This window comes from Dicentrarchus labrax, unplaced genomic scaffold (genome assembly GCF_905237075.1).
Source record: "Dicentrarchus labrax unplaced genomic scaffold, dlabrax2021, whole genome shotgun sequence".
NCBI lineage: Eukaryota > Metazoa > Chordata > Actinopteri > Moronidae > Dicentrarchus > Dicentrarchus labrax.
In genome coordinates this window covers 2,394,109-2,415,000 of record NW_026136722.1, presented here as the reverse complement: position 1 = coordinate 2,415,000, position 20,892 = coordinate 2,394,109, and the positions used below count along the sequence as shown (strand labels likewise).

The following is a 20,892-nucleotide window of genomic DNA, read 5'->3' as shown; positions in this document are numbered from 1 at the left end:
ACTGTTACCTGCAAGGCAAGCTAATGCTGAAACTGACAAGACAGATTTGAGGGGTAAAATGACTTACTGATATTCATGATTGCGAATATTCTCACTCACACCCAAACGTACACAGAGTGCATGATGTATTAGCAAACTCTGTCCATCCAACTCACTTTCTGAAGTGCGTTCTTGCTCTTACAACTTTGTCTTCCTCTCACTTTCTCTCTTTATTTGGGATGGTAGCATTGTGCCTGCAAACGTTCAGCTTTGTACATTTTGTACACTATTTACACACACAACTTGAGTATTAGAACACACTTGAACACATAAGTGAGATAATTGCATGATTGTATCTAATATATTAATATGAAATTTGTCAGGATATGACATGCATTTCTTATGTTCTAAATTGCAGCGTGTGGTGTGTGCACATGTCTCTGCACAGCTCACATGACAACTACCCCGGGACTCAGTATGTGTGTGTGTGACGTGTATAGGTGTACATGTGTTTTCTGACCCTCATATATCAGAGCTACAGACTGAAATTACCTGTCAGAACAAACTACTACCACCACACCTTTTCCACACACACACACACACACACACACACACACACACACACACACACACACACACACACACACACACACACACACACACACACACACACACACACACACACACACACACACACACACACACACACACACACACTCACAGACAGACACACACTGATAAATAAGTGCTAAAGTCTTTTAAGGCACACTGTTCACCACAGCAAGGTGAGCTGTACGCTGTAAATCTGTCATGACAGAACATTCTCTTACAGGGGGGGATATTTCTCTTGTTTCTAACATGCACACGCACAAGTGCACACGCACAGACACACACACACAGCATATTTTATATGGAGCACAAGTTGTCACTTGGTCTGATTGCTGCACTGGCCAGTGCTCTTAGTTGGTCATTTGTCTCCCGTTTTTATTTAATTTTATTTTTCGATTACTCTGCAAAACATATTCATCTTGGATGTGTCACAGTGGATTTATCATAACAGCTGTCACAGGCAAAGTGGGCGAGGTAAAACTTCACTGAAAGCCCACAATGCACAGCACTTGTCACCAGAACTTCTCTGTGATTCCAGCACCATCTATTAATATTATACTCATTAAAACAAGTTTTTGTTGTTTTAGGCTCACATAAAGACAGAAGCAGCATCCACTGTAACACAAATTGTTGTCACAAATCATAGTCCGAGAGGCGTTCAAGCAAAGAAACATGCAAACTTCAAACTGAGTACCAGCCGGATACTTTTAAGATAATGCTGTTATTGACATCTTGCTTAGGACGAGGCAATGGAACCACTGAAGAACTAAAGAAGAGACTGGGATAAAATACTGTGACCCACTATACATACTGCAGTACGTCACACTGATGCTGTACATTTGTACATACAGCCCATCTGCCCCCCTCTGAGTGTGCGTGCCTGTGTGTGGGTGCACGCTGGCCATGTCCTCCTACCTCCCCTGACAGCCGTTGATGGTCTAACAACCCACATTGGCCCGCCGCCCCGACCTAGCCTTGACCAATCATGTTTCTCATGTTCTGGCCCTGAAGCCCTATTGGCTGAGCTCTCTCACCCACAACAAAGCCATCTGTGGCCACTCATCACCTGGGTAACAACCTGAGGCAGCAGAGCATGCTGGGAACAAAGTCAGCTGGCTCTGGATGTTTGGTAATTCTCTTTGGTGTATCTGTGTTTCCTGACAAAACTAGAGCTATATTAGTGTGGAATTGGTATTTAAAGTCCTATACACGATAGTAAAAGTGTAATCCCTCATACTTCACTGCGTCTTTGCACAAAACGACCAAACTTTATGAATGGGGGCTCATAAATGTTTCTGATCAATGCCAGAAACTCCTCTGTTACCTCATTGACTGCTGACATTTCAAGCTCTCTAAACAGGCAGATTTAGCCCAGTGAGCACTCTAATCTCCCAGACCCCCTTAACTGCATAATGAACTTGGTTCGGTTTCAGCAGAGCCCAAATGACAATTGGCTAAAATGTGGAGGGAGTTCTCAGACTGAAACATCTTCAGTACTGTTTGGCTACAAGATAAGCCAAAAGAGTTTCTGGTTGATTTATTGACCAGTGACATGAAAATGTGCTAGGCCAGTCCAAATTTATAGGCAGCTGCTGTAAGGTGGCCACAGAGGAAAATGTTATACTTCAGTCTTGATTTCCTAAACTAATACTGTATTAGTTTAGCAGAGGAAACAACTGGGACCTAATCTGATCTAAAAAAATGTCCTTGTTACACAAAAGCAAGAAAACACTCTCTGTGCCTGTTTCATTGTTCATTGTTCCTCTTATTTTTTCCCTCTGATGTTAACATTATGCAACATTTGAGAGGATAATGGGTTAAAATCACTGACTAAGCCTCCTGACCATCAGACAAGCATATTAGAAAATATACCTTTCAAAACTGATTATACAGGACAAGTTATTGGTCTTTAATGTCCGTTATTTAAGCCATATTTCAAGCCGCAATCTAAGACAAAGAGAACTAAAGAATAGTGACATGATTACATGCTGGATCAAATACCTAATAATAGTTTTATATTGACGTACAGTGTTTGTGAAAATGATGAGCACACTGTTAAAGGTCCAGTGTGTCACATTTAGGAGGATCTATTGGAAGAAAAGGAATTTAATATGCATATGTTTTCATTAGTGTATAATCACCTGAAAATAAAAATTGTTAGGATTTTGTTACCTTAGAATGAGCCTTTTACGGATGCTGCCATGTTGAACCTCCATGTTTCAGCAGTGGCCCAGAATGGACAAACCAAACAGTTGCTCTAGATAGCGCTGTTTGCGTTTTTGGTGTTACGCAGCCACCGTATTTTCTTCTTTGCACTTGGAAGGGGAGGGTGAAGCAGGGGAGTTGCAATTTTCAACTACACTTCTAGTTGGCACTAAGCCCTACGCACTGGACCTTTAACTACCAATGCTTTATTAAATGTAATGTGCTCTTGTTCTCATTTGAATATTGATTTTTGTTTTTAGAATAATGTACATTTTGGAATAAAATTTTGTCACGTAGACTCAATATTTGTAACTTTACATCATTATTTAAAAAAAAACAATATTGGGATGTAAACACAGGTTGTGTGCATTGCTCCCTTCTCTGCCAGATGGAGAGCCAGACAGAGCTGGCAAGACCTGCAACATCTCCCACTGGCTGCTGGGGAGCAAGCGCAGGATGAGAAGGAGAGCAGAAGAGAGTGAATGAGAGATAGAGGAATAAACAAGAAGAGGAACAGAAGGGCTCATCAAGGAGCTCTTCAATTTTGGAGAGCACTCATTTGTAGCGGATTCCCGCTGTTACTCCAGTCTCAATTTCTTCCCTTCCCTGTTTCTTCACTGCCTAAATCACAAACACCCTCCTCAACTCTCATTCAACTCTTTCATTCCTCTCTCTCCCTCTCTCTCTGACTCCTACACTTCCTCTATTGTCTTAGTTTCTACTTTCAATCCCTTGGTCTTTTATCCAGTAATTGCATCTTTCTTCAATCTCAATCCTTAACTTAGACTTGGTGGAAACTTGGTGGATGTCTCTAATTACTCTAAAACAAGCAGACTGTGGCAGGAAGCCATACATTCAACCAAACAAACAAACAAACAAACAAACAAACAAACAAACAAACAAACAAATGCACACTTCTATGTGTATTAACATTGCTACTTTCTTCATGTTTTAAAAGTACACAAAAGCTCATTAAATCTTTTAGAATTGTTTAAATTGTTTTAAGTTTTATAATGCATTTTTGTTTTTTTTATTTTAAAATACACACAGCTATTATTAGCTAGTATTTCTAACTGATTATTAAAGATCATTAAAGCCAAAACAAACACATCCACACACTCCTTATTTACTTACTTATGTAGCGCACTGGGTGGCAGCTTGGTTGTTTTCTCCATCTGGCCATAACAGGACGTCTTGGCTTCAGGGATGTCACCATACTCCTCCAACATGGCTGCTGCTGCTGACGTTATGATCCCCAGACCATCCCGAACGCGTGCCTCCAACGGGTAGTCCCAGTCGTCGTATGACACTGAAATCATTCCCGGTGGGAACTCGTCAGGCGTTATTTCCGGGTTCCCAGTGGTGAGCGACGGCACAATCCAGATGTATCCAAACCCAGTGAGGCCCAGAGAGCGAGCCTCCTCCAGGACGTAGACTGCCTCATCCTTGGAGCAGTAGAGCAGGACCACTGGGGACTGGACCTTCTTGAGCATGATCTGAGACCGGCTGTCTTCCTCTACTGCGTCCAGAACGATGATATTCTGCAGGTCCCAGCCCACAAAACTAAAGCAAGGATAACGAGGACAGGAGTGAAATGTTAATATTTAACTAATAGACTATTAACTTTTCTCAGGTGCTGGCAAGGGCAGTTATAATTATCCATTATAATTAATATCATTGTTAAGTGCAACGTGAATGCTAATAGGTGTAAAGTGCTTATTGTCAAGGGAAACACATTAAGGCTAAATGGAATGCAAATGCTAAAGCTGGTCCTGTATAATGATGCTCAGCAGGTTCCAGCCCACACAACTAAAGGACAAGGAGAACAAACACTGGCCTGTTAATGTGAAAGGGCCAATGCAGTCCCTGTGGTCAGTGTGCTAATTGGTGACAACAGAAAATAGTGCCGCTATCAACATTGAACGCAGCTTCTGTCACATCTTTTGGACAAAAAGTAGGTTCATTAATATTGCATTGCTCCTGCACAACCATGAGGCTGAAGACGGCAGATGTTTTTAGAGATTTTCCTCTATGAAGTGATAAAACTGTACTGCTCAAAGCAACTGTGAAGAAAAACAGATCATCTGTATAATTCCAAAGCAAATTTTAAATCTAATTCTGTAGCCAGAGTCAGACGTAACAAGTGCTTGTTTAAAAGATAATGCATCTGTAGAGACTCTTTTTCATCCATTGGGACTGGCTGCTCTTTTTTTTTTACAGTGTCCAGTGTGATAAGATTCAGCAGGTCCCAGTGTGCAAGGCTAAAGAGCAGCAGAAACAGAGGAAATGGCAGTTATGTTAGTAGTAAAATTAATATATCATCAAACTGGTAGCATGCTGTGGTATCAGGAGTAGAGGTCCTTGATGGCAGAGCTGGCAGAGTGAGGGACAAAGACAGATGCACAAACACACACACCCACACACACACCCACACACACCCACACAGACAGACAGACAGACAGACAGACAGACAGACACAGACACAGACACAGACACACACACACACACACACACACACACACACACACACACACACACACACACACATACAAACACAAACACATACTGGAGACAGACATAGTGTGACACACGGTAGGGAAATGAGCGAAGCAGTTAACCATCATGCAACAATCCAACAATAGACAGGTCGTGTAACATGAGAGTGATTTGGGACTTGCTGTCCTCTTCTTGCTGTCCAAAGTGATAATGGTCTACAAGTCCCAGATGACAAAACTAGTAAAGAGAGATAATGATACACAGAGACACATTAACAGAGAAAGCAAGAGAGAAAGAGAGAAGGAGTAATAACAATTGTGTCAGAATGTAATACTGCAATGTTAAAACAGCCAGATACAAATGTTTGCTTTTAAACCAACCAGACCACCTACCACTGAACACTCATCCTCTTCATCAAATAAATAGAACATAAACAGATTTATTAGGATTTTACTTTCAGATCAATCACCTTGGTTGTGTGTGTGTGAATGCTGTGTGTCATACAGCTAAAATGTGTCCAATGCTTGAACATGGGCCATCTCTGTCCTCTTTAATCTGCAGATTATCCAACAGGCAGACCACCTACCAGCCTACATTTATTTCCACCAGACAGCCTGTAAATGTAGCCATCGAGAAAATATATCCCCTCATTCTCATGTTATATATCTGGGCCTGTATTTCTGCTGCTCGTACTAATATCTCTCCGTGGTCAGGTCAGCCTTGACTCACTGAGTTGACTGGGCCAATTTTCTGCTGTGAATGATGGAAGTTCATTGGTATTAAAACTGTCTGCCCATGACTAAGTCACTGTGAACCAGCTGAATGCTGACACGGGAAATCGACAGTGGGTAATTGCAGGTAATTGGGGATTATTATTTCTTGTTTCATAAATGATATTTATGGCTATTATTTCAACATTGAGGACAACATGACTTCTGGAGGGTATGAATATTGGCATTAGGATGTTACTTTTCCTCATTACAAATCTGTTATGCTGTTGAGCTATCTTTCACTAATGTATTGTAAAAACATTAACATCGAGTACATATTGATGGACCATAGCTAATGGCAATCTAAAGACTCATAAACACATAACATAACAAAACTTCTTTTTCCTAACAGTATTCCTGTAATAATCATGTAAGATGGGAATAAGATAACACAGTCATTGGTCTGCAGGTCCTTTTATTAAAAGGAAAGAAAAAAGGAAAGAAAATGTTAGTTGCTGCAAGTTAATTGGGTAACCTTCTGACTTCGCCTTCTGTTCTCAAAACTATTCAGACAATTACCACAAAACAAATTATTACAAAACATATTTGGACAGTTTTGATCAAATGCGAATGTGCAGATCTTATTAGTAGCTCATGCTTCCCAGTTACCTGATAACACAAATTCCTAATCTTATCCAATCAGCCATTAAACTATCTCCTGCCACTCTACCTGCAAATAAAACAACTGTAAGCAGTGTTACCAAATAAATACCAACACAGGCAGGCAGTTTCTGAACCACTGTTTGGTGTGACATAAAGAGTAACTGCTAATAAACAAGACTCTCCTCTGCTGGGCTTTAATATATCATAGTTTCAGGCACCAGCCCTTGCCAACATCTCAACTCTGCTGAACATGCATCATTAATTTGACTTTTTTTTTTGCCAAAAATCATGGTCTGCTGTTCTCTTCTGCAGCTTTTCCCTCTTTCTCTTTTTCTCTGTGGAGAAGTACGGCATCAGTCAAAATGACCTAAAGGTGTGGCAAACAGCCAAACTGAATGTGTAGTAAACCTACCTGTCATCTAAATTAATTTTTAGAATGCTGATGAAATCCGTTTAGGCTGGCTGTCTTTGAAGTACATACTGTAAGAGTGGAGGAGATGAAAAATACAAGGCCAAATACATTGTGTGCAGTAACTCTTCTAGAAAGTAAACTTGCCCTTTCTCTGGAGAAATTTGCAGTGATAATGGACAAGATTACCGACAAAATGGGGAAACAGCCGTGGAGAAATGCCCAGGCCAGGAGCGTATTAAATCTTTAAGAAACATACCTACAGCGCTTGTTATCTTCAGGTTCCCTTAGGCCAAACAGTTGGCATTAAGAGCTGATTTTGGGAACGATGACCACAAATTGTTCATGTACATAGTTCCTATATTAAGGCTGCATAATATAATATCATTTTGAAGTTTTTTATCTAAACTGCAAGCTGTGTTTTCATATGAATGTTAGTTTATATGTTTGAGCTCAGCATAATAACCTTGCAACACAAAGTCGAGAGTATAACTGCCTTGTGACTTTATCCAACAAACTTTTTATTACTTACTTAAGTATCTCAATATCTACTTGATGGATTGGCACAAAACTTAGTACAGACATTTATGGTTACCAGATGATGTCTACTACTGACTTTTGAGCCCCTGCCTTTTCCTCTAGTGCCTCCATGAAGTTGATGTTTGTTGGTTTGAGTGAAAAATCTCCACCAACACTTTGGTTGATAGCAAAATACATGCACAAATAATGCTCTCAATTTGTATTTAGTGCTAATTAGAAAACATTAGCATGCTAAACTAAAATGGCGAACATGGTAAACATTACACTTGCTTAGCATCAACATGTTAACATTGATATTGGGAGCATGGTACCCCGCTGATGTTGATGGCTGTAGATGTTTAGTCTTCAGTCTTTTCTAGTCATTATTTGAGTTTATCTGACCAACTCAGTTTGTGTTCTCTCTCCAGAGACAAAGTCTAAAACTCTCTAAGCAAACATATTGGCACTGGTAAAGCACAGCAGAAAATGAATTTCATTACTTCTTCAGAGACAATGTTGTGCTGCTGCATCATCCAATTTAATACAAATCTGATATATAATCTAAGAAGATGAAATTTTAACTGTGGAGAGCAGTGCAAAGCAGGTGTCTAGGTGATCCTACCTGTTGTCAACAGTAGTTTTTAGGATATTGATGAACTCCTGGTAGCCAGGGAACTTGGATGTGACAATGGAGAAGATGTGCCAGTCGTATTCCTCCATGATGTTTAGCATCAGCAAAGCCTCCTGCTGGATGGAGGCCCCGAACTGGAAGAATGTTGACTTCACATCCTGATAAAAGAGAACAGGAGAGATGGATGGAGGGAGGATGAAATGGAGGAAAGGGAGGATAAAGGGAGGGGAAGAAAAGATTTAGTTGAAGATTTATTTGTATTTTTGTCTCACTTTCCTTATTAGTAGACCAGCTAATTCGAACAGCATCTCAGAAATATCAATCAACAACAGAGCATTTAAACTTTGGCACAATATGAGTACACACACAGACACACTGAGATACACACTCACACACACAGATTGAGAGTAATAAGCTTCTCGCAGAGGAAATATATGGATGAGAGGCTCAGAACAATTCAATTAAGCCCAAATTGGATTGGTGCGGTACAGGCAGGCTGCAGAACTCTGTGGGCCCGGTTCTGTGGAACAAGGGTTACATTCACTCTAAGTCACACATATCCACTCCATTAAACCTGACTCAGAATCATTTTCCACTTAATTCAGCCAAACTGAGACATGAGCTTGGACAGAGCAGACAAGCAGTATTACAGGTGGACAAATTAACTCATTTATGTTGGAGGCTTCGTTTTAAATGATTCATTATAGTGAGGGCTATTCAAATTAGGTGAAATTAGTAAAAATAAATTGTAATAAATAGGAAGGACGTCACAAAATGTGTGCACAGACAAAGCTTTACTTTGTCTTTCGCTGTTTGTTGCATGATTTTTGTGTGTGTGTGTGTGTGTGTGTGTGTGTGTGTGTGTGTGTGTGTGTGTGTGTGTGTGTGGATTTCTGTTGCCTTGAAATGTCAGGGAGTTCACACATGGCTTATCTTGACACCACTTGTCTTTGGCACTCTAATTATGATAGACTTGCAGGTTGGTGTGTGTGCATGTCTTCTGCGTGTGTGCGTATGTGCGAAGCTACAACCTGACAGCTAGGGGGAAAAAAAGAACGAGGGCTTAGAGACACAGAACAAAAGGTTGGAGTGAGAAATATGAGACAGAATGAAGGAAAATAGATTTTGCCCGGTGTCACTTTGTAAGATCACACCTGCTCTCAAAATGAACAAATGCACCCCATGCACTCACACACACTGACACACACACACAAATGAACGGATTACATACACACTGCCTGCAGCTTGCATCTACAGGAATCTATCCACAGTGTGACTAAACTTAAAAAAAAAGACAGAGTTGGTGAGTGTGATGAAGTAGCAACCGTAATGCTAGAAGCTCCTGTGTAGTGTATTGCTGTCTAGCAGTAGCCTCGATCCTATAGTATAGCTTGCAAAAGATAAGTTTAAAACACATCTTGGAGAGGCCTTTTGTCTACAGAAAGGTGAAAAAGAACAAATGATAAAACTTGGATACAATTTTCAGTTGTATCTGTGGACTGTGGACTGGAGTTCAAACACACAGTTGTGGAAAGTGCTCTGACTCTGCCCACCTTGGTAATGCAGTGTACAGTGTATACAGGGAACAGCTTGCAAGCCACTTTGGGTAGGCAACTTACACTGCACAGCACCAGTCACACATCTAATGCTCCACTCTCTGCACGACGCACCCTTTGCACTTTGGTGAATTCTTCCTTGCTCACTGCAAATATCTCTTCAATCCTCATCACTGCTGCTCCCTTAGCATTTAGATTAGCCCTGCCTCAGGCATCCACCTGTAGGCTCTGATTCTAGTCTGCCATGAGTTGTCTGAGCTTAAGTCTGCTTTATTGAGAAATCTGTGGAAATGTCAACCAAAAACTTAAACATGTTTTATGCTAATAGGATACAAACTTTCAGTACATTGATTCAGACAGTATTGACACATGTAATGTCAAGATAAAGAAATGCCTTTGTCTGTTTTCTATGAAACATAACTCATTTTTCTTTTTTTTCTCTATAAACCCATATAACACCATCATAGACCAATACCGAAGAAAAGAAAGGCATATTTAAAAAATTCTTTATCTCCATTTCCACAAAAAGTGGTATTAACAATTTTTAATACACTTTTATAACTGGTAATACAAAACATCCCAATGATATAATTCCCATTATTTTTTATTTATTTATTTATTTATTCTTCTTAGTCAATTACAGAGTAGAACTCTACTGGTCCACTGGTCTGTTACAGCTCCTTTCCCATAGACAGATACACTTCTAAGACACAGAGTAGATCTACCACAACTAAGTAAAGAGGGCATTGGGGAAATGAAAAAAAAGTGTAGTGGATTGTATTTGTTACCGTATCAGTGCACTGTATATAATTTCATCTCTGCATGCATGACCTAGCATTTCCTTTTCCACTGTGTTGATAGCCTCTGAATAATGTGGGTATTCACTGTTTGCATTATTTGTGTGAGTGTGGGTGTGTGTCTCTTTCCCCCTATATATGAAGACTCTTGAGTGCTCTTTAATGGTATTGTATCTGTATGTGAGGTTGGCTTACTCGATACTCAGACTCAAGTGCTCTTCAGAGCGTCTCTGTGTAGCCCCGTGTGTGTGTGTGTGTGTGTGTGTGTGTTCTAATGGGGTAGAAACTGAAGCAATGCTTGAGCATGGTGGGACAGGAGGGAGGTCATGCTATAAGACGTGTCACTTCCTGTCTTCATCACAGCAACGGCCGATACTGCCACACTTTGCTGCAATATACAGAGGGGCTGTGGAGACCACAGGGCCATAAAATACATAGAACAGAATAAGTGGTTAGATGTATATGTAACTATGTAATAGTGTTTTTAAAGTGTGTTCACAAGTACTGACATCACACCTGCCACCTGTCAACAAAACAGTTGTGTCATAAGCGCCATCACTGTTTCCTCCGATTTTATTGATAAAGGTTTCAGAAAATTCTGTATTTGGCTGTGTTTTCTCTATTCTCAGCATTTTTTAAATGCTATGCATTTTTTTGTCCAATGTTTCCTTAATATGCTTGCATTTTGTCTAGGGCTGCCTCTAAAGATTTTCTAAGTCAACAAGTAATTTTATTAAATAAAGCCAATAGTCGTAGCACGTTTATGATAGATAGATAGATTTTAACAGCTACCTGTTAAACGCTAACGGAAAGCAGTTATAAAAATTTCCACTTCTGGAAATTCTTTCACAAGTGAAGTTGTGTTAAATAAATTATTGCTGAAGAAAATCGTACTGAAATATGTGGCGATGACAACTAATAGATCCTTTCACTGTGCTCTTCAGCTGGGAGACCCAAGTGGCTTGCAGTAAAATAGGCGATACCTCGACCCTCTAGTGAAAGCGTCCCTGCAGAGACGGGTGTCTTACACCGTGTGTGACCACTCTAATCTGTTAACATGGGCACCGAAATAAAAATCACACGGGCGGTGGGAACAACCTGTTAAACTCTTCTCAGTGACTAACGATTAATTTTGAGATGGATGGTTTTCACTGGGAAAGCGACAATATATTTACACCAAAGGCAACATTTATGAAAAATGTATGTTTCAATATCATTCTGGCAATGTTTCTTACATCTGTGTGTATGAATGTGTGTGTTTGTATGAATGTGTCTTTGTCTGCTTGTGTGTCATGGGGATTCAAGCTCCAGGCACCCCAGGGGAGGAAGCCAAAATCTACCATGGAACAAAATGGAAATCTTGCTTTTACCAAAATAATTGCTCTTCTCTGGTCTCAAATGAGACTGGGCACGTGCCTGCACTTACTTGTGCCGGCCAAATGATGTCTCTTTATTTTCACAGGATCTCATCATATCAAACCTTAACAGAACCCAAATAAACCAGAGAGATTTGGTTCAGGTTGGGCTCAATATAATTCATTTTACAGGTTTCAGTATTCTGTCTCAAAAAGGGGCAGTTTAAGTTGGCCTAACCTATAATTGCAAGACAACAGGTACCTCTTTTGAACAGTTGACTGAAGAAGACTCTGAAGGACAACAGCTGAAAAAAACCTCACTCCTTTATTTTCCCCTTTATTATATTTGATATTTTTAATTGTACATTTTATTATTGCTCTCTTTATTTTTTGTTATGCAGTTGAGTTGAGTTAAAGAGAGTGAGAGAGAGAGGCAATGAGACACGAAGGAAGAACACCTATGTAAAATACCAGATGGAACGAAAATAAAACGTCATCCGAAAAGGCGATAAAGAATTAGTGCCAAAAACCTTTGGGCAAATTAGCCAGAGAGTGGCAGGGAGAAAAAGTTTAACAAAGACATGAAATTAGAGACAAAGAGGGAGGAAATGCGGTTGCAGAAAAGAGGAGAGATGGGTAGAGCGGTGGAGAAGAGACTGAGTGACTAAGCAGCGTATGATTGTTTCTAATTGGGACGGCTCACAATCCGTGACATCAGAAAACAGCCAATCATATCCTCTCATTTCACCCTTGTCAAGTGTGACATGTCTCTTCTTTTCCACTCACACCTTCAGCTACACATAAAAACACACATGCACGTACACAAACACAGTCTGTCATTCACAGCTCTTTCCCTCTTGCTCTGTCTGTCACATTCACAGTTGCCCACTCTCAAATTTCCCACTCTGTTGAAAACACACAAACAGGCATATACACACAACCACAATGACGCACACACGAAAACGTGCACATGCCCCGTAGGGCAGGACAGTGTGTCTAAGTTGAGATAGAGGGGAGTTATAAATAGTAGTCCTCATATCCTCTGCTGCTGATAGCATCATGCACTGTCTGGTCTGATGACACACACGTGTACAAAAAAAAATAAATCTCGCACACACACACACACACACACACACACACACACACACACACACACACACACACACACACACACACAAACAGATGAGTGTCTAGTAAACTGAGTTTGTGAGGTACACACTCACCAAGATAAAGGCCTGAGAGTACACAGGCATGCCGAAACCTGCATATATTGTCATATATATCCACGTATCACTTAAATCTGTCACAGATACCCCGTTATCTGCCGGGTGTAACGGCTCCACAGTGTCCACTTGTGGAGAAACATACCAAAATGACAAAAAATTCCTCTGTGGCCAGTTACTAAATATAAACAGACAGGCATAAAAATAGCTTCAGCAAAACAAAAGAGCTGAAATGTCTGTGGAAACAAACTAAAATGCCAAGAAGACAACACATGTAAACCACACAGATAGAGTCACTATAAGCAAAACCACAAAACTTAGCCCTATGTCAGAAGCTTAATGATAACTTAACTGATTACTGTACACAGTATATGCACTGCTTTTACCTGACTGTGGTTCTAATTATAAAAATTTGCTGTAAAAAAAAAAAAAAAGCCGTGTATTGTTGGGTCCTTAGTGCTAAATGTGACATATGCACATTCTTTGTAGAGTATCATATATATTAAAATACATCTTTACAGTTTGGACAAAACTAATCCTTTTGAGAATATATTGTAGGGGTTTCTTAATAATCTCGCAGTTAGGCCAGAAAACAGGTGTGTCTCTGCGTCTGTGGAGCTGGGTTGGCACTGATACAATATCAGCGCCAACCCAGCTCCACTGATAGACTGGTGCCAAACAGATCCACTGAGTGTAGAAAATGTATACACACATTCCAAATGTACAAAAAGTGACAACTTCTTCTGCCTCCCACCATGTATTGGAGACGAAAAAGGCCGACGCCTAACAGGCAAGACAATTAGAAAGTTGAACCGTTGCTGAAACTAATGCGGCTTGATGGTTGGATGTATCCCAAATTTAAAAAATGAGGATTCAAACCACATTAACAGTTTTCCTATGTATATTCTCTATGTTTGCCAAATGAGAAAGACATCATTGAACTGACAATTTTCAGCAGGAGGAAATTATATTATCACCTATATTATGAGAAAGTGAACACGGCACACTATTGGCACCAAGACCATTATGTTATTTCCAACAAGTAATGATCCCTTTTTTAATATCCTCTGTCAAATCCAGCCAGTGGAGATAAACTCAGAAGAAATTGTTTAGAGAAAGATTTTTAATTAGCGAAAAAAGGGACAACTCATGATTAGAAAGATGACAAAAGACTTCAAACTGACAAAGAAATTAGACAGGACATCCTCATCTCATCTAACGTCTTCTAACTTCTTACCAGTAATGGTAACAAAAACTTTATTTATATATATATTTATTATAGCACCTTTCAAAATGAGAATCTGTTTTGCCAGGCTTCAAGCTATGCGCTTGTGTCCAAACCACAGTGGTCTGATGAGGAAGTTCTGGCAGCTACCACATGAACTATGGGCTAGGTGTGTGTGACGACATGTGTAAGAAGTGAATATTTGCTCGAAAACAACAGTGGTGGCTGCTTAAGAGGTTAGCATAGATGTCGATAGCATCAGTTATATCAGCACAGAAGAGCAAAGAACGGCACTGAAGGTTTTTCTTGATGGAAAAGATGTTTTCGCTCTTCTCCCGACTGGCTTTAGCAAGAGTTTGACAATGTTATATAGTTCATTGTTCTGATTAGTCAAAGTGTACTTGTGATAGACGGCGACAGACAGATGGTTCATCCAATAACCTGCCGAGTATTTTTGAAAGTGCCTGCCCTTTTTTTTTTCCCAGCGCGATTTCCCAGATGGTGCTGTGTAACAAAGAGGGGTGTTCCGATCAAGTTATTTTTTCCCAGTTCCAATTCGAGACATTTAATACTGAGTATCTGCAGTTACCAAGTCTGGATCTGATACTTGTATTTTCCTAGATAATACAGGTGAATATCTCTACATTGCATGAAGGAAAAGATTACTGTATCCAAGCTGTTCCTTAAAAGCAGAAAATTTAACCAACTTATGTCAAAGCACTCTTTCAGACCCTGAAGTTTGTGCAGGTGGCCACTCCACTATATGACGGTACCATGAAAACATTTGAAAAAACGACAGCCAAATTGGCATGAATTGTAACAAACAATGTCTAACAAAAGAAAGAATGAATGGACAATGAAATGCCTGAATCCTAATATATGTTTAAAAGTTATTATGATTAGGACAATATAAACCGTAAGCCTTTCGTCAGATACTGCATTGTTAAGTTTTCTTTCCCTGTACTTACTGGCTAATTTCTGATTGTAGAAATCAAAACACAAACAGGCACAAACACCGACAGAAATTATACACATAATGTTCACACAGCTATTCCACTGTTCATGGGAAAAGTTTATCACTTGGTAATTGGTTTTCTCTCCAACTGAAGCATTCATTTACAGGCTTCTATGGGGGTTCAGAAAACGTTCTCAACTCATTGGTTTATGTTTGCCATTAAAACCAATTTGATAACATGAACCTGATGTCATCAAGCCAAAACAATGTTAGGTAGGCCTAAACATCACATGAAAGAGAACCTGCACATAAACACGCATGCACAAACCTACTGTATACAAAAAGACAGTCTCTTTATGTTTTTCCTTTCCCTCTCATAATGACCAGAGGGAAAAATCATTGCACTAACAACATTGCTTTGGTAGTTTCTTTTACTTACAGCACATTATGTGCGTTTACTGCAGTCCCCTGTAAATGGCTCTGACAGACTCTTATGAAACTGTGGAAGTTTATGCAGTCTTTACTAGATTACAGTGTTTTAAAACAATAAGCAGATCTAGTGATGGCACTACGAATATGAGTGTGTGTTCCTTAATTGTGTTTGTGTGTGTATGTGTTCAGTGGGTGCGAATAAACTGCTTGGTGTGAACAGAGGAGAGTAGATATCCTTTTGTTTGTGGTGAGTAATAATTATAGGGAAACAGTAGCTTTCAACTACAATAGAAAATACACACACACACACACACACACACACACACACACACACATGCACGCACACAGATTATTAACCAAGGCTGGATTTGACGTCATAGAAGAATATTTTTGGCGTGAATTCAGTCCATTTTAGTAGATAACACACACAGAGGGAGGAAGAGACCTATTCAAAGTTTATCACACAGAAGCAGTGTCTGTTTGTATGCGTGTGTGTGAGAGAGTGTATATGTGTGTTATTGCTGTGGTTCCTCTGTCAGGACTTTTTAACAAGCAGCCGAGTCCCCACGGGGAAACACTGACAAAATAACATCATCCCTCTCTCGCTGTCTCTATCTTTGTCTCTATGTGTTTGCCCTCTTCTCCCACTCACTCTATTCTCTAATAAGTCCAATATCTTCCTCTCTGTGTCTTCCTTTCTTTTCGTTAACTCTCTGTCCAGGGGCTCTGTCTTTTCTCGCCTCCCTCTATCCATCTTGCCCTCTCCCACCCACTCCCTATCTCTTCTAATAAGGCCAATATTCTGCTACACTCCTCTGGGACGTAACCTTACACATAAGCTGGAATAGCTGTTATTAGTGCTGGGAGTATAACTTCACAGTTTACTCCAAGAAAAAAACAAAAAACAAATGGAATGGCTTAAATGCTTAAATTGATGCAATGCCCCCAAATTATTCAGTTCTTTCTAGTTTATTTTCACTATGACTAGTTATTATTTAGAGATGTGGGCTGTCAGAATATATTTAGATGTAACACAGTGCCTACAAACCTAAGGGTCAGGACACCTACAAGGGGTCAAAAGATAAATCTGAGGGGTCTATAGATGATTAACAGGAAAGAAAAGCAGGGAAAGAAATTCTTCTACACAGTCATGCTTTTTCTGCTTATGTTTCTCTCGTTTTTTTCTTGAGGATTGCTGGATTCTGTGATTTGCAACTGGTCACCTGGTACAATTTTCCAACTGGTGACAAGTGGTTACATAGGGGTTATAACAAGGTGAGGAATACTGCTGTAATTTCTCTTTAAACCACACTGGTAATCTGATAAATTCCTCCATAGCCCTGCTTGTTATTTATATTATTATTATGCCTGCTTTCACTAGACTTTGGCATATTGTGCATTTCACACCTGTCACATGCACATAAATTGTTGGTATCATCATTATATCCTCCACAGTCACAATAAAGAAATCATTATGAGAATTATCATCACTGTCAATATTGCCATCATTAACGGCCATAACCATCATAATTATTCTCTGTATTTTAGCTGTCCTACCTATCATGCTTTCCTAATTTCATTCTTTTTCTTTCCTTCCAGCAGCTCTCCTTCCAAGTTTTGTCCTTATCTTCTGCTTCTAGTCCCTTTTTTGGCTTCCTTTACTACCCTCCTTCCTTCTTTCCTTCCTTTGTATGTATCCTTCAATTATCCTCTCCCACTTTCGTAGTGCTTTTCTCTCCATCTGCACCACCTCACACTTTGGCAGGCTTTTGAATGAACACAAAAGAGAGAAAGAAAAAATCCTGCTGGATGAGTAGAGGTGCTAATCACAATAAAATAGGACTTTGAATTAGGAGTCACAGCCCGATCCTCAACACAGTGCTTTATTGAATACATGAGAAATATTTCGACAAGAAACCTCTTTGTCAGGATTACTTGTTGAAACATGTTTTCTTTTCAAAGTATTGAATAAAGTAATCCTGTATGGAAGCACTCAGTGTGCAGCCGCCTTAAAGGGTTTTAAAGAAATGAAGCGTTTAAGATGAGAGTTCAGTGCAAGGCAACAGGATGTAGAGAGATGAAATCGTGAACCTAATCTAAGGAGCTGTTTATTTAGAGATATAATGCACGAGAAAGAAGCGTATACAGTTCAGACACACACACAAACATGCACATTACTAATGAACATAAAGTCACAACTAACCCGCATGCACTTATAGATGATGTATGTGTGGTCACGCCGTGATGTTTGTGCACACACACGCATACATTCACTCTCTGCTCAAAGTAAAAGGGGATTTATAAGTCTTGTGTGTCTGTGTGTGTATCTGTGCCAGAGGGCTGTGTATCATACTGAGTTCATTCCAAAGACACAAACAACATAATATAAACCTCAGCTCAAACAGAATAGAACAACACCCACTGCCCAGGAAAAACAAGAAAATCAAAGGCCTCAAAGGCCAGATTTACACAGGAACAAAACACCTAGACCTACATTTATGGAGTCGTAAAGCAGCCTAGAAGAATGGCTGAGGTGACGTGAGGGAGAATGAGCGCTGGTGTGAAATAATTTTTATCTTAATATCATGTTTTCAGGAACAACATCAGAGAAGCTTAGCTGAAGCTCCTGCACAGCACAGCAACGAGGGGCTAGTTTTTCAGTTGGCATACATTTGCGGGAAAAAAAAAGAGAAGACAGCAATCCCAAAAAGATTAATGAAAAGGAATTAAAGGCAGAAAATATTACCTCAGTTCAATGCAAATGAACTTAGTCAGGTCAACGCCACCGCAAATATTTTGATGTGGAGCAGATTGCCTGGACCAGTGCGGAGCATTCTGTTCCAAATTTAAACTTGAGATGACAATTTTGTTTACTCAGAGTTCACTGGAGGCTGAATCTAATTATCTGTCTGATAACACAGAGTTTTTTTTATAACAGTTTTAATGTGTGCTATTACTGTGTCATCATGATACTGTGAATATTTTCAGCTCATTTGAGTAAACCTGGCCACCTTTGGCTTGTAGCTATATCTGCTTGCAGAAACTGAGCAAATTGTGCAAAGTGTGATTCACCTCACAGAGTTTTGCTCAACCAGCCCTCCTCCTCAGATGGTGAGAGGGTTTTGCTATTGGATGGTTAATAATTTGAAGTCATCCAGTGGTATCCACAGTTTAAAAACCAGGTTGACAGGGTTGTCCAGTCAGAAAGGTTTTCAACTACAACCTACAAACTATAATTCAGAAAACTATTTTCTGTGCGAGGAATAGTTTGATATTAACAGTTTGAGAATACACTCATTACCTTCTCATATTTGTTCATTCAGAATTAAGCTACAGCTAGGAGACAGTTAGCTTAGCTTAGCATAAATATTGGAAAGAAAGGGAAAACTAGCCTGGTTCTGTTCAAAAGTAACAAACTCTGCAAATGTATTGGGATGTCACAGTGACAGGAAGTCCAGTCTTTGTGCTAAGCTAAGCTAACCAGTAAACTGGCTGGAACCTTCTATTTACTGTACAGATATTAAAGTGGTATCAACTGTTCCATCTAACTCTCTGCAAGAAAGCATATTTCCCAACATGTCAAACTATTCCTTTAGGGTTGAAGCTAATGTTTTTTACATATATATATATATATATATATATATATATATATATTTTTTTTTTTTTTTTTGTTTTGTTTTGTTTTTTTTTTTTTTTGTTTGTTTGTTTTAATTATTTATAACTTTTAGTTAGTATATAACTTTTATACATTTTTGCTGTAAAGTAAAAAGCTTTCTCCCTCACTTTAGTCACTAAATATGTAGCCAGAAAGTAAGACATATTACACTACAAAGGACATGCCATCTCTACTCTGACATACAACTATGTGGGGGCAAATCAATACTGCATAATGTGCTGATAGTCTCCTGACAGAGATGCACCAGTCAGCTGTTATGGTCATCACTAACTACACTGGCAGTGTCACTAATTCATCACTGCCACTGACAGACAGACACTGACACCGAGCAGGGGATGGAACAAACCGGGGTGGGTGGGAGGGATGGACGGGCCGGCGGGAAGATAAATGAGGAAAGGCCAAGGAGCGATGTCAGGGAGCAAGAGTGGGGAAAAGAGAGGGAGGAAGATAAAGAGATGAGGGTGGAATGAAAACATTCAGAAAGCATGGGGGAGAGATATATTATGGACTGTGGAAAGAAATAGTTGTTGAGAATGTGCTTATTTGCTTTCTTTCCAAATGAGATGAGAGGATCTGTACGGATGTCTGTGTGTCCCATACAGAGCAGGAGTCAGTTGGTGTTTAGCCTAGCTTAGCACTTAGATACTGGGACTGTTTCTTCACGGACAGTTTTTCCATCCATCAAGAACATCTATAACATGACTGCACTAGATGGTTTGTTACACAGAACCATCTGGGAAGTCATTGTTGGAAATGTTTGGAAAAGCGCAGGCACTTTCAAAAAATACTTGGTTGAACCATCCATCTATCATCGTCTATTACAGGCAAACTTCAGCCAATCAGATCAACGAACCGTATACCGTTAGTCAAAGTCTTACCGAAGCCAGCTGGGAGAAGAGCGAAAATATCTTTTCCATCAAGAAAAGCCTTCAGTGTCGTTCTTTGCTCTTCTTTCAATGAAGAAATACTCTCCAGCCGCCATGGTTTCCCATTAGTCACTTCTCACACGTTATCACACACACACTTAGCGTTAAATCACGGCAGTAGCTCATGCCGTAGCTGCCAGTGGTTCCTCAAAGTATGCTGATTGGTTCATAACCACTGTGTTCAGACTCAAGCACATGGATTTTGTGATCAGGATCATAATGATTTTTATGCAGCGTCTCCAGCTGTAGTTGCAGGTTGGCTCCGACACTGTTGGTCAGGTTTTGATTATGGTCAGGAGTAATGGTAACAATTTCACACTGACCCAGGCCAGCTGTTTCCCCTGCTTCCAGTCTTTATGCTAAGCTAAGCCATATTCCGCTTGTAGCTCTGTATTTTAACATTCATAAATGACATATATTGATGTTGATCTTCTAATCTGACTCTCAGAACAAGAAAATCTGCATATTTCCTCAAAAAGTTGAACTGTTACTTGAAATTCATCTTGCCCAGCAAGAAAAGAGAAGG

The 20,892-nt window shown here is 39.8% G+C and overlaps 1 protein-coding gene across 1 annotated transcript in view; it reads right to left on the bottom strand.

The window, feature by feature from the left end:
- Nucleotides 1-20,892, bottom strand: part of grin2aa (glutamate receptor, ionotropic, N-methyl D-aspartate 2A, a) — a 133,670-nt gene that overhangs the window by 43,775 nt on the left and 69,003 nt on the right. Inside the window, exons 2-3 of the mRNA XM_051387861.1 lie at nucleotides 8,213-8,379; nucleotides 3,928-4,356 (exon numbers count right to left, since the gene is read on the bottom strand). Of these exons, the coding sequence (XP_051243821.1) occupies nucleotides 3,928-4,356; nucleotides 8,213-8,379 (596 nt within the window). The remainder of the gene's footprint in view (nucleotides 1-3,927; nucleotides 4,357-8,212; nucleotides 8,380-20,892) is intronic.